At 43.7% G+C, this 16,490-nt stretch overlaps 1 protein-coding gene across 1 annotated transcript in view; it reads left to right on the top strand.

Moving 5' to 3' along the window:
• The window catches only part of LOC140724519 (extracellular calcium-sensing receptor-like), a 30,302-nt gene extending 22,437 nt beyond the window's left edge, over nucleotides 1–7,865 (top strand). Inside the window, exons 3-7 of the mRNA XM_073038963.1 lie at nucleotides 1,747–2,521; nucleotides 3,364–3,392; nucleotides 3,528–3,752; nucleotides 6,718–6,841; nucleotides 6,952–7,865. Coding sequence (XP_072895064.1) covers nucleotides 1,747–2,521; nucleotides 3,364–3,392; nucleotides 3,528–3,752; nucleotides 6,718–6,841; nucleotides 6,952–7,865 — 2,067 coding nt within the window. The remainder of the gene's footprint in view (nucleotides 1–1,746; nucleotides 2,522–3,363; nucleotides 3,393–3,527; nucleotides 3,753–6,717; nucleotides 6,842–6,951) is intronic.
• The last annotated feature ends 8,625 nt before the right edge of the window (nucleotides 7,866–16,490 follow it).

Genomic DNA, 16,490 nt, shown 5'->3' with positions numbered 1-16,490 from the left:
GACAGCTGATTCTTTTGGTCATCTATTGCTGTTGGAACAACCTATTCCATTGCTGATCACTCGATGAGGACTTGTTCGTTGTCCCCAGACTTCTCTTTCTAAAGTCTGCCATCTTCCCCCTGGTCTTACTGATGTTAAGTACCATGCTTATTTGTCTCATTCCTTTACACCGCCTTGTCACCATCTCAGATTCTGCCGACAAGAGATGTGGCATCGGCAACTGATACATTGCGTTTAAGTTACGTCTAGTTAAAAAAAATTATTTAGACAATTAGACGGATTATTATTACAATGAGAAGTTATATCTCTGTTGCCGTCTTTTACAAAGAATTATAAACGAGATGTGGGCGGCGTTCGGTGGTGGTTAAGAAAACTGAAGCAGATATTTGGTGCCTCTAGATGTTACAAAAGCAAATTTGTCGAAGAGTATCATCGCTATTTACAATGAGAATCATACCCACAGAAAATGACCCTTCGGCCTCACTCATCCATGCCACTCTACTGCCCGGCGAGCTAGTCCCATTGACCCGTTTTTGGCCTATAGACCTCTACAGCTGTCCTCTCCGTGCACTTATACAGATAGGACCACTATTTCTGGTAGCTCATTCCAAATGCGTACCGCCCTTTGTGTGAAGAAGCTTTGCGTGAAGAAGAACTTTCTGTGAATTTCTCACTCCTGATCTTAAACTTTGCCCTTTTGTTTTAACACCTTCCCTTGGAAAAATGACTGTGTTTTCCATCCTGTCTATGCCATTCATGATCGTATATGCCCCTATCAGTACAATGCAGAACAGAACAATCGACCTCAAATGTCTGTGTTTGGATGTCACACACAATGTCAGGCTTGAATTAAGATTCTTGTAATACGGTTAAAATGTTTTTCTGTTCAATTGTTTCAACTTTTCCATTTAATATCAGTGAATATATACAGTATACAATCTAAAATTCATGATCTTCACAGACATCTACAAAAACAGAAGAGAACCCTAAAGTCCCTTTCCCTTCAAAGCACAAACAGCAGCAAAGCATCAGCCCTTCCCCTCCCCACGCATTTCAGTAGGTAGCATCAACACTCACCACCCACCAAACAAGCAAAAGCAAAGCCCACAGAGAGATCATGATCTGCAGTCCAACAAAATCTAATTGTTCACCCGACAATTCGACATGCTACAGGCCCACCCTCTCTACCTAACAATGGGCAAAGTGGCGTCAGCGCAGCTAGAGAGGAGACCAGCAAAACGTTACATTTACATGAAAGCCAAAAAGCAAATCTTTAGATTCTGGAAAATAAAAGAAACAGAAACTTCCAGAAAATCTCAGGTTTTGAAGAGGCATCTGAAGGGAAGCGAAAATCAGTCAACCCGCCCCATCTTTCAACCCGGTCTCCGCTGGTATGATTTCCATAAGTTACTGTCGCTTTGTCAACCTTCAACAACTCTCAGTCCCCTCTAGTCTTCCATAAAGTGTTGCCGAAGAACTACAGACCCAGAACATTGATCTTTCCCATTTGAGCTCACCCAGCGACTTCACATCGCTGTCATGATTTACCAAAGTCCTTTCAATCTTGAGCGGGCAGACATCCTAGCTCGCTGGGCAATACAGTTACAATGGAACACACACATACAACGCTGACCTCGGATTTCCAGCATCTGGAGATTTTCTCTTGTTTGTGATTTGAATACAGTTACAATGTAGAGATTAAATAAACAATTGTAATATATCGATTATAAACTTGTCTCCCTGCAGGTTAGCTATGTCGCCACGTGTGCCTGTCTGAGCAACAGACGTGAATATCCTTCGTTCTTTCGAACGATCCCAAGCGATTACTTTCAGGTGAGGGCCTTGGCTCAACTCATCAAGCATTTCGGATGGACCTGGATCGGAACAATTAGGAGTGATAATGACTATGGTAATTTTGGGATGCAGGCGTTCAATGAAGCGATGGGAGAGATGGGAATTTGCATTGCTTTCTCTGAGGCTTTTCACAGAACGTACGCAAGGGAGAAATTACTTCAAACTGTAGACATCATAAAGAAATCTTCCACAAAGGTAATATTAGCTTTCCTTGCGCAACCGGACATGAGCATATTACTGCAAGAAGTTGTACGGCAGAATATCACCGGTATACAATGGATAGGAAGCGAGGCTTGGATCACCACGCCGGTTCTACCCCCGCAGGAGAGTAAACTGTTTGTTGTCGGTGCACTTGGAATCGCGATCAGAAAAGTGCGAATACCAGGGTTGAAAGAATTCCTCATGAACACTCACCCGTCTCTTTATCCCGGAAACCCTTTAGTGCAAGAGTTTTGGGAACGAGCCTTCAGTTGCAAGTTAAGCAATACAGAAAGTAACACAGTCAACTACAAATCCGATTCGGTGTTTCGAGAATGCACGGGGAATGAAACTCTAACAGCGCACAACGAGTTTACTGATGTGTATGAGTACAGAGTGACCTACAACGTATATAAATCGACCTACGCTATCGCCCACGCTCTCCATAATATGCTTAGTTGCCAAAATGGTAACGGACCATTTCCCAAACAGAGTTGTGCCAATATTTCAAATTTCCAACCGTGGCAGGTAAGCACAAGTAAGACTATTCAACGGTCTCCTAGTACGATAAGGCAGACTCTTGACCTCACAATCTAGTACAGTATGGCCTTACACTTTGTTCTTGTGGGGTCACGGCAGTGTAGCGGTCAGCGCGACGATATTTCAGCGGGAGGCTCCGAGTTCAGAGTTCAACTGGCGCCATCTGTAAGGAGTTCATACGTTCTCCCATGACTGTACAGGGTTTCTCTGAGTGTTCCGGTTCCCTCTCACAGTCCAAAGGCATACCGCTTGGTAAGTTAATCGGCCATTGTAAATTGCCCTGTGCTCAGGCTAGTATTAAATAGGCTGGTGGCGTAGCTCGTTCGGCCGGAAGGGCCTGTTCCATGCCGTATCTCTAAATAAAATAAAAGCAGCATCCACTGCAGATGGTCTGCAACTTTAAAACTTTATTCTGCATTCTGTTACTGTTTTCAATGCAATTATAATTGTAATGAACCGCTTGGATAGCATGCAGGTTTTCACTGTACCTCGGTACATGTGACTGCAACAAGCCAATTTACCACTTACCCTCGTATGTAAAGTTTTATATCATGTTAATGGCACGTTGGAAGGTAAGCATTTAATTGATTTCTGAACAGGTTTGTGAAACAAATCCCTGCATTTATGGAGCGATTTTGAAAAATTAGGACATTTCCTGCTCCCCCTCCTCAATTTTCCAATTTCCCCCTTCCTGGATCCAATTATCCTCTGCTGGCTCTTGTTCTGTACATCTCTTTATATTGCCTTTCGCTCCCCTATCTTTCAATCCAGATGAAAAATCTCGACCAGAAACGTCAACTGTTCACTTCCTGCCGAGTTCTTCCGGCAGTAACTTCATTTATTTTACGTCTAGTGAACTTGGTCGAAACATTCTTGTTCATCGTGAACCTGGAGATGAGACATTACTTCTCACCGAACTATGAATTCTGATTTAGGTTCTACATTACATGAAAACAGTAAACTTCACGACAAAGATTGGAGAAAGGATCTATTTCGATGACAACGGTGATCCGATCCCAACATATGACATCGTAAACTGGCAGCCGACAGACACCGGCGCTGTCCCTGTAACAGTGGGGCAGTATGATGGAGCGGCGCCCGATGGACAGAAATTTATATTAGCCGAAGAGTCAATCATATGGACAGGAGGACAACCCACGGTAAGGGGTGTGTGACAAGATCTTGGAAGTTACAGGTATATTTCTATTCAGTCGATCACTCTTACGTGAGTTTCGATTTTAAAAAGTGTGTAATCCCGAGAGCACCAGATTGAAAATGGAAAAGCCAATAGCTTTACGTTTCTTCCATGACAATAATAAGGAACAAGTCAGAGCTGGAGGTGGTATCAAATTTCCTTCCCTCCCACCCCGCCCCAAGGCCAATCCCTGGGCTGAGAGCATTAACCTGTCCAAAGGCAGATCGGTATTTTGTTTGAAGTTGAGAAAAATCTTCAGTCGGCGGCACAGTAGTGTAGCTGTTAGCTCGACACTACTGCAACTCGGGATATTCTGGAGATCAAAGTTGAATTACGGCGCTGCCTGTAAGGAATTGCGTTGGTTTCCTCGAGTTTTCCAGTTTCTTGCACAGTCCAAAGACCTAACGGTTAGTAGGTTAATCGGTCTTTGTAACTTCTCCTGTGATTAAACGTGTTAAATACGTGGGTTGCTGGGCGGGGCGGTTCGTTCGCCAGGAAGGGCTTGTTCCACACTATAAATAAAAATAACTAAACAGCGAGGGAGGATCTTACAAGATATAAGCTCCTACTGTGTCATTACAGCACGGAGGTACTTCCTCTGGTGGCCACTTTCTTAGGTTACTTTCTGTAATTAATAAAGTCCGCCAGTAGTGAGAGCAACACACCCGGAATAAGGAAGGCTGTACAAGATGGACAACCTTTTTGTTGCTTTGCCCGTATCTCATGTGCTGCAGTTGAAATCAGCAGGTGCAACAGGTTCGTGAATGACATTTCTTGGAAAGATCTTTGGAACCTACACTCAGTGCCCAGTTCATTAGTTACCTCATGGACCCAATGAAGTGTTCACTGTGTGTACGTTCGTAATCCTTTGCTGCTGAGGCCCATCCAGTTCAAGGTACGACATTTTGTGCGGTCCGGTGCTCATCTGCACACAGCTGTTGAAATGCGCGTTGCTTTGCGTTACTGGTGCCTTCCTGTCAGCTTGAACCAGTCTGGCTATTCTCCTCTGACCTCTCTCATTATCATGGCATTTTGGCCCACAGAAGTACTGATGGCTGGATGTTTTTTTCCCGATTTTCTTCCCATTCTCTGTAACTCTAAAAACTGTGCTTCATGGAAATCTCAGTATATCAGCATTTTCTGAGCCACAGAATACACCCCGGCTGGCATCAACAATGATTTTATTGTCATTGATACTTCGATTGCATTTCTTCCCGATTGTGATATTTGCCTTAAATCGCTCAACCTTTCAAAGTTCAAAATAAATGTTTTATCAAATACGTACATGCCACCATATAAACCCTGAAATTGGTCTTCTTGCAGCCATTCACAGCAGAACAAAGAAACACTGCAGAAGCGATAAAAGACGATACACGAAAATAACCTGCGCCAAAGAAGAACATTATAAAATACAAAAAGAAAAAAAGATACTGATAATAAATCAGAAAAAAATAATACTGAGTGCTCCATTGCTCTTTCCTGCGCCCAAGCTGAGCTCATCAACGTCACCAATTTTGCCTCCAGCTCCTACTCTACTCTAAAATTCTCTTGATCCAGTTCTGACACCTCCCACCCCTTTCTTGCTTTCTTTGTGTCCATCCCTGGAGAAAATCTGCCTACGGACAGCTTTTATAAAGTAACGATTCACATGGTTATTTCGAATATACTCCTCTCACTATCTCCTGTACAAATGCTGTTCCATTTTCTCAGTTCCGTAGTCCCCACCACATCTCTTCTCAGGATGAGTCTTTCCTTTCCAGAACATGTGAGGTGTCCTTCTTCAAAGACAGGAGTTTCCCTTCTTCCACCATTGATGCTACCCACACCCGCATCTCCTCCATTTTCCAGACATTCACACTCACCCTATCTTCCCGCCTCCTTACAGGGATAGAATTTGTTATGTCCTCACCTACCACCCTACGAACCTTCGTATTTAACTGATCATTCTCTGCATCTTCAGCCATCTTCAACCGGATCCTATCTCCAACCACATCTTTACCTCACTACCACTCTCCACTTTCTGCAAAAATCACTCTCTTTGTGATTTCCTTTTCCGTTCGTCCCGCTCTGCTAATCCAACTCCTGGCACATATGTCTGCAAGCAATAGATATACTATATGTACCAGTTTATCTCTTCCTTTATATCCATTGTGGGCTCCAAACAATCCGTCCAGCTGAGTCAACACTTTACCTGAGAATCAGCTAGTGTCGTCTATTGTATCTGTTTCTCCCGATGCCACCTGCTCTACATTGGTGAGGGTGATGTAAAACCGCAATTTCCCCGTGAATAGCTACTTTAATCCTATCCTGACTGCTGTTCCAACATGTCGGTCCATGACCTCCTCTTTTGCCACCGTGCAGCCACTTCCAAGGTTGAAGAGCATCACCTTATATTCCATTTAGATAGCCTGCAACCTGATGGCACGATCATCGATTTCTCCTTCTGGTAATTTTTTATCTCCCGTTCTCCCTTCTTCTATTCCCAATCCTAGCCTTTTATTTCTTCTTTTCACCTGGCTATCACCTCCCCTGGTGTCCTTTCTTTTTCCCCTTCCGCCATGCTCCACTCTCCTGTCCTATCACATTCCTTCTTCTCCAGTCCTTTACCTTTCCCACTCACCTGGTTTTACCTATCACTCTTTAGTTGGTCCTCCTTCCTCTCCACCTGTTTTATTCTGGCGTCTCCCCCTTCTTTTCCAGTTCTGAAGAGGCGTCGCGGCTCAAAACGCCGACTGTTTATACATTTCCATAGATGCTGCCTGACCTGTTGAGTTCCTCCTGTATTATGCATGTTTTAGTAAGAACATGAGATGTAGAGTCTTTGAAAGTGACCTCACGGGTTTTGGAATGAGTTCATAATTGGGGTGAGTAAAGCATTAGCTCCCATTTCTACTTGTTATGGCCAGATTCCGTGTTTAATCTCTCCATAGGTTCCCCGAGCGGCCTGTTCTGAAAGCTGTGATCCCGGAACACGGAAGGCTCCTAAAAAAGGACAACCCAAGTGTTGCTATGACTGCGTACAATGTCCAGAAGGAGAAATTAGCAATACCACTGGTGAGATCCATGTGAAATTCCATTAATTAAATGCCAGTCCAGAATTATTTTTGAAACATAAACTTGTCCCTTTTCCTCCCCAATTCCCCAATATTGCTGTTTTCTTTTAGATTCAATCGGTTGCCTTAAATGCCCACCAGAGTACAAGTCCAATGTGAAACGAGTGGAGTGCATACCAAAAGAAATCGAATTTCTGTCATTTAATGAAATCATGGGGATTATCCAGGTGACGTTGGCATTGGTTGGATTTTGTATGACAATGCTGGTATTTGCAACGTTCTATACTCACAGAGAGACGCCGATTGTTAAAGCTAATAACTCAGAGCTTAGTTTCCTTCTGCTCGTTGCTTTAATGTTTTGCTTTCTCTGTTCAGTTACGTTCATCGGAGAACCGTCAACATCGTCTTGCATGCTTCGCCACACGTCATTCGGTATTATATTTGTTCTCTGTGTGTCTTGCGTTTTGGGTAAAACGATCGTTGTTGTCTTGGCGTTCAAAGCGACTCTGCCTAATAATAACATAATGAAGTGGTTTGGCCCAACCCAGCAGCGACTGACCGTCTTAAGCCTTACTACGCCGCAGTGCTTAATATGCACCGTCTGGCTCGCCACATCCCCGCCATACCCTCGGAAGAGTACGGAATATTTTACCGAGATAATAGTTTTTGAATGCAACGTTGGGTCTGACCTTGCCTTTTATTGCGTGCTGGGTTACATTGGATTCCTGTCCTGTGTGTGTTTTGTGGTCGCCTTTCTAGTTCGACGACTTCCTGACAACTTCAACGAAGCCGAACACATCACATTTAGTATGCTCATCTTTTGTGCAGTTTGGATTACCTTCATCCCAGCCTACGTGAGTTCTCCTGGGAAGTACACGGTGGCTGTGGAAGTGTTTGCCATTTTAGCGTCCAGTTATGCATTGTTGTTCTGTATTTTTGCTCCCAAATGTTACATTATACTCTTTAAGCGAGAACAGAACACAAAGCGACATGTCATGGGCAAAATGCCATCCAGCAAGCTTTAAGAATAAATAAGGAAGTAACTTTTTATGATTGTGTCTTCCCTTTCTTAAATTTTTCAGCGTGCACTGTTTGCTTTAATTTTGTAAGTCTCCCGTTATATCAAAGCAATATTGGTTGGGTTAAGCATATAGAACGTAGCACAGTACAACTCAGGAGTGGGTCCTTCGGCCCACGATGTTGTGCCGAATCAATTAAGTTCGTTATCACATGGCCAACTAAACTATTCTGTTCTGCCTGCACACTGCCTTTACCCTTCCATTCTCTTCACATGCATTTCCCTATCTAAACATCTCTTAAAGTTTTCTAATTTTTCTGCCCCTATCACCAACCCAGGCAACGCAGCCTAGGCACCCAACAACCTATGTAAAAAGCTTGACCCTCACATTTCCTTTGGAATGATCCCCTCTCACCTTAAATATGTGCCCTCTGACATTTCGACACTTGTAAAAAGATACTGTCTGTCCACTTACTCATGTCTCTCTTCAACTTATAAACATCTAACACCTCTCCGCTCAGCCTCCAAAGCTCCGGAGAAATAACACAATGTTGTCCAACCCCTCATTATAGAACGACCTTTAATCCAAGCAACATCCTGGTAAACCTCTTCTACACACTATCCAAATTTTCCACATCCTTTCTATAATATGGTGATCAGAGCGGTATGCAACATACTAAAATTTTATAAAGCTGCAAATAATTGGTGCATTTTGCAGTTCTGTTAATATTTTACTTTTTTGTGGTTAACGTTCGCATGAGAATTGATTCATAGAACAGTAGAACATATAAATTTGCCCTTTGGCTCGCGAAGGCTGTGCCAAACGTCATGACAAATTAAACGAATTAAACTCATCTATCTGCCTGCATATGATCCATACCCTTCCATCCTATGAACGTTCCCGTGCCTGTTTAAATGTCTCTTAAACGGCACTGTCATTACTGCTTCCAGGACCACCTCTTCTGGCACATTGTATGAATCATATCACCTCGTGTGAAAAAAAATAACTGTCCCAAGCAGCTTGAAATTTCGTCCCTCTCACCTTAAGGCAATGCCGTTTAAACTTTGCCGTTTGTACTCTGGAGGGTTGGTGACGGGGTGGAATCTATCAGCGGCTGACGCTCCACAGGAAACAATCCATTTTCTCTAACTTTACAGTCCAAATGAATTACAGTTCTAATGAACCTAGCTGAGATTCCTGTGCGGTCAGATCAACTCCGTGATGTGCACAGCGGAAGAGTTCCTGCCTTACCCTGAATGCCAATTTTAACTCAAAATGTCTTCAAATTCTTGTTACTTTTCAAATGGGGTTTTGCTAAACCAAGTTCAGTATGACTAAACCCGAGAGAAGGCGTCACAGAATCGCCGTGTTGGAGCAAGTGTGCTGTAACTGTCCGAAATTATGTATTATTTCCATCTATTCCTGCGTCAAAATGCTTTAATTAATCTCATAGAGTTACTTAGTTCAAAAATGTTAATAAAACGCTAATATTGTCAATAAGATTTGCATTAACCAACAATATTGCTAACAGAAAATGAAACTTTCTGCAGGTTGGGCAGCGACCCAACAACAGAGAGGGAGTACTTAAAAAAAAAAAGGAACTTTTCAATTAGGTCCGAGATCAAGATTTCAAAGACAGAGCTTCACGGCAATTTCTCTGAGTTGGGCAGCGACCCAGCAACAAAAGGGGTTAATTACAAAGGGCGAATAAAAATAATGCAAGTGCAAGCAGAGCGGCCATTCCTTGACGGCCATTTTTATTGAGTGTGCCAGTCATTAGAGTGGCTTGGGCTCATCAGGCTTATGCGAGATTATTTAGTGTTCCATATTTACAATTAATTTAGATCATTTTGCAGAGATCCATTTTGACATTGACACGAAAGAGTAGTTTTTCGGTTTTAAAAAATCCATAGTGACTCAATGTTGTAAAACAATAAAACATGAAAACTTCCGGGGTGTTGTGTGGTGATTTCTTTTTATAGACACTGTATTAAGAAACAGGAGTTGCAGCTTCACAATATTCGACTCATACTAGTGGATGGGGAGGTGACAGCTGGAGCTACAGGGTGGTAGTCGCCGCTAGGTTGCAGGTGACAGGTAACAGAGTGACTGTCAGGAGAAGGAAGACAAATCCACAGCTAATGCATAATACACCTGTGGCCATTCCCCTCAGTAATAAGTATACGACTTTAGATATTGTTGAGGCAATGACCTACTAGAGGCAGTCACAGTGACTGGGTGTCTGGCGCTGAGTCGGATGCTGTTGCTCAGAAGAGGAGAGAAGTGAAGAGGACTGCAGTGTTGAAAGCGGATTACTTGATCAGAGGAGCGGAGACGAGATTCTGCAGACGCGATAGAGACACACGGATGGAATGTTGCCTCACTGTTGCTATGGTCAGGGATGTCTCAGATCGTGTCCATGGCATTCTCAAGCGGGAGGGTAAGCAGCCAGAAGCCTTGTTGTATATTGGCACCAGTGACATTGGCAGAGAAGGTGAGGAGATCCGAGAGACGATCCGAGAGTAGACAGCTGAAAAATAGGACTTCCAGAGAAGCAACCTCTGGATTGCAGCCTATGTCACATGCCAGCAAGGGTAAGAATAGGATGATCTGACAGGTAAACGCGTGGCCAAGGAACTGGTGCAGGGTGTAGGGGTTCAGAATTATGGTTCATTGGGATCTCTTCTGGGGATGATACGACCTGTACAAGAGGGAAAAATTACACTTTAACCCGAGGGACAGGTCCTTGTGGGCTGGTTTTCTAGAGTTGCTAGGGAAATTTTAAAATAATTTGTCAGCTCAGTGGGAACTGGAGTGATAGTACTAAGGATGAGATAGTTTGCTTACAAACGACGTCATTCTGTGGTGAGACTTCTAGTAAGGAGAGGCCGATGATCGGGCAAAACTGTTGTCAACAAGATGCAATGTAAAAGGCAGACAAAACAGAAACGGAGAAAAAGTTGTCCTGGGAATATTGTAGGCTGTTGCCCAAGATGGAGTTGACTAGATTTACAACCTTCTGCAGCTTCTTTTGGTCCTGTGCAGTAGCCCCTCCATACCAGACATTGATACAGCTTGTCAGAATGCACTGCAAGGTACAGATATAGAAGTATTTGAGTGTATTTGTTGACATACCAAATCCAAATTCCTAATAAAGTATAGATCTTCAGGATAGATCTGTAGAGTATCTCAAATGCAGAGGTGGAGGAGTATGCCTAATGATCAACTCTTCTTGGTGCAAGAATATATCAGTGCTGTGCTAATTCTGCTCAACAGACCTGGAATACCTAACAGTAAAGTGTTGTCCTTTTTACTTACTACAGGAGTTCTCTGGGGTTATTCTGGTAGCAGTTTACATTCCACCTCAGGCCAATGTCAAGCAGGCTTTATATGATCTGAGCAATGGGATCAACATGCACGGAACAGGGCATCCTAACGCCTTCACCATCATTTTGGGAGAATTTACCAAGGCCAGTCTGAAAAATTACTAAGCAATTAGCATCAACAGATTACTTGCAATTTCTAACGAGGTTGGAGGCGATATCAGATGCACGGCAACCTGGGATATCCTTCCTATAATAGGTAACAAGTACCATACACAGTACTCCATATCTGACCTCACCAATGGTCCAAAATGACAACTGCTCATTCCGCTACGTAGCTGCCATCACACTCTTGAATCAAAGGGGATAACTTCACTTAACCCATCATTGAAATGTTTCCACAGCCAATGGATTAACATAGAACATAGAACAAACATAGAACATAGAACAATACTGCACCGTACAGGCCCTTCGGCCCACAATGTTGAGCCGACCCTTAAACCCTGCCTCCCAAATAGCCCACACCTTAAATTCCTCCATATACCTGTCTAGTAGTTTCTTAAATTTCACAAGTGTGTCTGCCTCCACCACTGACTCAGGCAGTGCATTCCACGCACCAACCACTCTCTGAGTAAAAAACTTTTCTCTAATAACCCCCTTGAACTTCCCACCCCTTACCTAAAAGCCATGTCCTCCTGTCTTGAGCAGTGGTGTCCTGGGAAGAGGCGCTGGCTGTCCACTCTATCTATTCCTCTTAATACCTTGTATAATTCTATCATGTCTCCTCTCATCTTCCTTCTCTCCAGAGCGTAAAACCCTAGCTCCCTTAAACTCTGATCATAATGCATACTCTGTAAACCAGGCAGCATCCTGTTAAATCTCCTTTGTACCCTTTCCAATGCTTCCACCTCCTTCCTATAATGAGGTGAGTAGACGATTAGTGGCATCTTTAGCACAGACGGGGTGGTCAAAGATCTTTCTTATCTCTGTGATAAACGTGGGCAATGAAGAGCAGATATCCGGCTGATTGTCCCAAGCAGCCGTAGCCCGCACTAAGGCGCTTCCCCGCAACAACCCCATGACATAAGCTATCTTTGACTTGTCCGTAGAGTACGTGGATGACTGCTGATCGAATACCACGGAGCATTGCAGAAGGAAGGCCCGGCACTTCCCCAAATTCCTAGCATAGTGTTCTGGTTCTGGCATGTGCGGCTCTGTTGGAGGGGGTGTTGCTGACACGCCAGTGGGTGCCACTGCAGACTGTCTGGACTGGTTTGACAGAGTTCCAGGAGAGGATGGGATGAGATTAGTGGATACACGGTCCACCTGGTCACCGATCTTCGTAATGTTAGCGGACAGGGAACGGAGGTTCTCCACGACATCCCAGAGGAGTTGATCGTGCAGACCGACTAGGGAGCCCTGGCTGGTGAGGGCTTGTTGCAGGGACTTCGTGTCCGCTGGGTTCATAATGGCCAGTTCGTTCTGTTGCAAGGAGCGAAGGAAGCGACACAGGCACGGAGACTGAGTTTGGATGCTTACCCGGGTGTAAACGCCGAACAGCAAGCAGGAGGGATCTTGACAGGGAGCTCTGATCTGGAGCCTTGATACGGAGCCTTGATTCAGAGAGACGGAGCTAAACTTAAAACAAACGGTTCTAAGCTGTCGGGAAACGTAGTTATGTCACAGGAAGAAGACCAACGAACTGGCGACTAGTGGTTGTGACGCCGAGGTTCTAGATGGAAACCAGGCGTGCTGTCATCAAAGCGAATTAGACGTAATTGGGTAGTAAACGGTCGGAACCGTGGCACAATCAACGGAAATTAGGAGCAAAATAGGAGATAAACGATCGGGACCACGACAGTTTAGATGGGGTGGAGTTTGTTCGGTGTGTTCAGGAAGGTTTCCTGATACAATATGTAGATAATCTTACAAGAGGCGAGCCTGTACTTGATCTGGCATTAGGAAATTCACCTAGTCAAGTTTCGGGTCTCTCAGTGGGAGAACATTTTGGAAAGGTTTAATTAGAATGTGGAAATATGAGGCTATCAGGCAGGAACTTGCAAGCATAAATTGGGAACAGATGTTCTCAGGGAAATGTACGACAGAAAAGTGGCAAATGTTCAGGGGATATTTGCATGGTGTTCTGCATTGGTACGTTCCAATGAAACAGGGAAAGGATGGTAGGATACAGGAACGCTGGTGTACAAAGGCTGTTGAAAATCTAGTCACTAAGAAAAGAAAAGCTTGCAAAAGGTTCAAAAAACTAGGTAATGATAGAGATCTAGAAAATTATAAGGCTAGCGGGAAGGAGTTTAAGAATGAAATTAGGAGAGTCAGAAGGGGCCATGAGAAGGCCTTGGTGAGCAGGATTAAAGAAAACCCCAAGGCGCTTTACAAGTGTGAGAAGAGCAAAAGGGTAAAATGTGAGAGAATAGGACCAGTCATGGACATATAGGACTAATAAGAGAATAGGACTAATCTCACAATAGATGTGAGAGAACAGGACAGTGGAAAAGTGTGTATGGAATCGGAAGAGATTGTAGAGATGCTTAATGAGTACTTTGCTTCAGTATTCACCATGGAAAAGTACGGTGGCGATTGTAGGGATGACTAATAGCGAAAAGCTTGAGAATATAGACATGAATAAAGAGGATGTGCTGGAGCGTTTGGAAAGCATCAAGTTGGATAAGTCTCTGGGACTAGATGACATGTACCTCAGGCTACTGTGGGAAGCGAGGGAGGAGATTGCTGAGCCTCTGGCATATATCTTTGCATCATCAATTCCAGAGGATTGGAGGGTTGCAGATGTTGTTCCCTAATTCAGGAAAGGGAGTAGAGATAGCCCAGGAAATTATAGACCTGTAAGTGTTAGCTCAGTGGTTGGTAAGTTGATGGAAAAGATCCTGAGAGGCAGGATTAATGAATATTTTGAGAGCCATAATATGATTACGAACAGTCAGCATAGAAGGTCGGTTGTGCATTATGAGCCTGATTGAATTTTTCGAGGATGTGACTAAACACATTGATGAAGGTAGAGCAGTAGATGTAGTGTATATGGATTTCAGCAAGGACTTTGATAGGGTACCCCATGCAAGGCTTATTAAGAATGTAAGGAGGCATGAGATTCTTGAGGACCTTGCCTTGTCGATCTAGAATTGTCTTGCTCACAGAAGCAAAGAGTGGTTGTAGACGGGTTCTATTCTGCATGGAAATCGGCGACCAGTGGTGTGCCTCAGGGATCTGTTCTGGGATCCCTTCTCTTCATAAATTTTATAAATGACCTGGATGAGGAAGTGGAGGGATGGGTTAGTAAATTTGCTAATTACACAAAGGTTAGGGTGTTGTGGATAGTGTGGAGGGCTGTCAGAGGTTACAGCAGGACATCGATAGGATGCAAAGCTGGGCTGAGAAGTGGCAGATATATAGGACTCTGGTGAAGCCCCACTTGGAGTTTTGTGTTCAGTTCTGGTCACCTCACTACAGGAAAGAGATGGAAAGTATAGAAAGGGTGGAGAGGAGATTTACAAGGATGTTGCCTGATTGGCTAGCATGCCTTATAAGAATAGGTTGAGTTAACTCTGCCTTTTCTCCTTGGAGCGGTGGAGGATGATTGATGACCTGATAGAAGTGTATAAGATGATGAGAGGCATTGATCGTGTGGACAGTCAGAGGCTTTTTCCCAGCGCTGAAATTGCTGTCACGAGAAGGCACAGTTTTAAGGTGCTTGGAAGTAGGTACAGAGGAAATGTCAGGGGTAAGTTTTTTTATGCAGAGAGTAGTGAGTGCCTGGAATGGGCTGCCAGCAACGGTGGTGGAGGCAGTTACGATAGGATCTTTTAAAAGTCTCCAGGATAGGTCCATGGATCTTAGAAAACTAGAGGGCTATGGGTAACCTTAGGTAGTTTGTAAGTAAGTACATGTTCGGCACAGCATTGTGGGCCGAAGAGCCTGTATTGTGTTGTAGGTTTTCTGTGTTTCTAATCTAACAGAGAAGCGAGTGGATATTGGGCTGCTGGAAAACAACGCCAGAGTGTTAGCAATGGGGGACAAGGAAATGGCGGATTAACTAAACAAGTACTTTACAACAGTCTTCACTGTGGAAGACGCCAACAGTATTGTAAAAGTTCCAGGTGTCAGAGGGCATAAAGTGCGTGAATTTACCATAACTAGAGACAAGGTTCTTGGGAAACAGAATGGTCTGAAAGCAGATACAACATCCAGGACGAGATGGTATATACCACAGTTTTCTGAAAGAGGTGGTTGAAGAGATTATTTATGCACCAGTAATGATCTTTCAATTAATAATAGATTCTGGAATGGTTCTGGAAGTCTGGGAAATTGCAAATGTCACCACTCTCCAATAAAGTAGAGCGGCAGAAAAAAGGAAATTATAGGCCAGTTAGTCTGACCTCAGTGGTTGAGAAGATATTGTAGTGGATTGCTAAGGATGTGCTTTCGGGGTACCTGGGGAGGTACATGATAAAACAGTTAGCGGTTTCCTCGAGGTAAGAATCTTGCCTGATAGGTCTGTTGGGAACATTTGAAGAGATAACAGCCATAACAAGGAAGTTTTTCTGGTTGGCTGCCAGTGACTAGTGTGTTCCACAAGGTCTGTGTTGAGACCGATTCCTTTTACGCTATATGTCAACGATTAGGATAATGGAATTACTAATTTGTTGTAAAGGCTGCAGACAATACGAAGATAGGTGGAGTGGAAGGTAGTTTTGACGAATTAGTGAGGCTACAGAAGGACATAGAGATTAGGAGAATGGGAAAATGGCACGTGGTATATCGTGTCGGGAAGTGTAGTCATGCACTTTGGTAGAAGAAATGAAAGTTTTGACTACTTTGTAAATGGAGAGAAAATACAAAAAAAACTGAGATGCATTGGGACTTGGGAGGCGTTGTATAGGATCCCCTAAAGTTTAATTTACACGTCGAGTCTTTGGTGAGGATGTTAGCATGTTGGCATGCAACAATGTTAGCATTCATTTCAAGTGGACTGGAATATAACAGCAAGGATGTAATGCTGAGACATTTGGAAAAGCAACGTTGAGGACTCACATAGAGTATTCTGAGCAGTCTGGGTGTCAGCACCTCCAGTTGAACTCTGTATTTTTGTGTGTTTTTCATTAGCTGTCAGTCTGTGGTTTTGTATTGCCATGTGCTCCTGTCCCCGCTCCGGCCCCTGTATTGTTGAGTACTCCGTCTCTCATCTGCTCCTTATTATTACCTGTATTGCTGCCACATTTGTCTCATCGTGTTCCGTCTATCATCTGCCTCTCTGTTTATTGTACGGCATATTTCT

Source organism: Hemitrygon akajei, chromosome 3 (assembly GCF_048418815.1).
Source record: "Hemitrygon akajei chromosome 3, sHemAka1.3, whole genome shotgun sequence".
Lineage (NCBI taxonomy): Eukaryota > Metazoa > Chordata > Chondrichthyes > Myliobatiformes > Dasyatidae > Hemitrygon > Hemitrygon akajei.
The sequence above is the reverse complement of the archived record's forward strand: the minus strand, read 5'-3'. Positions and strand labels throughout refer to the sequence as shown.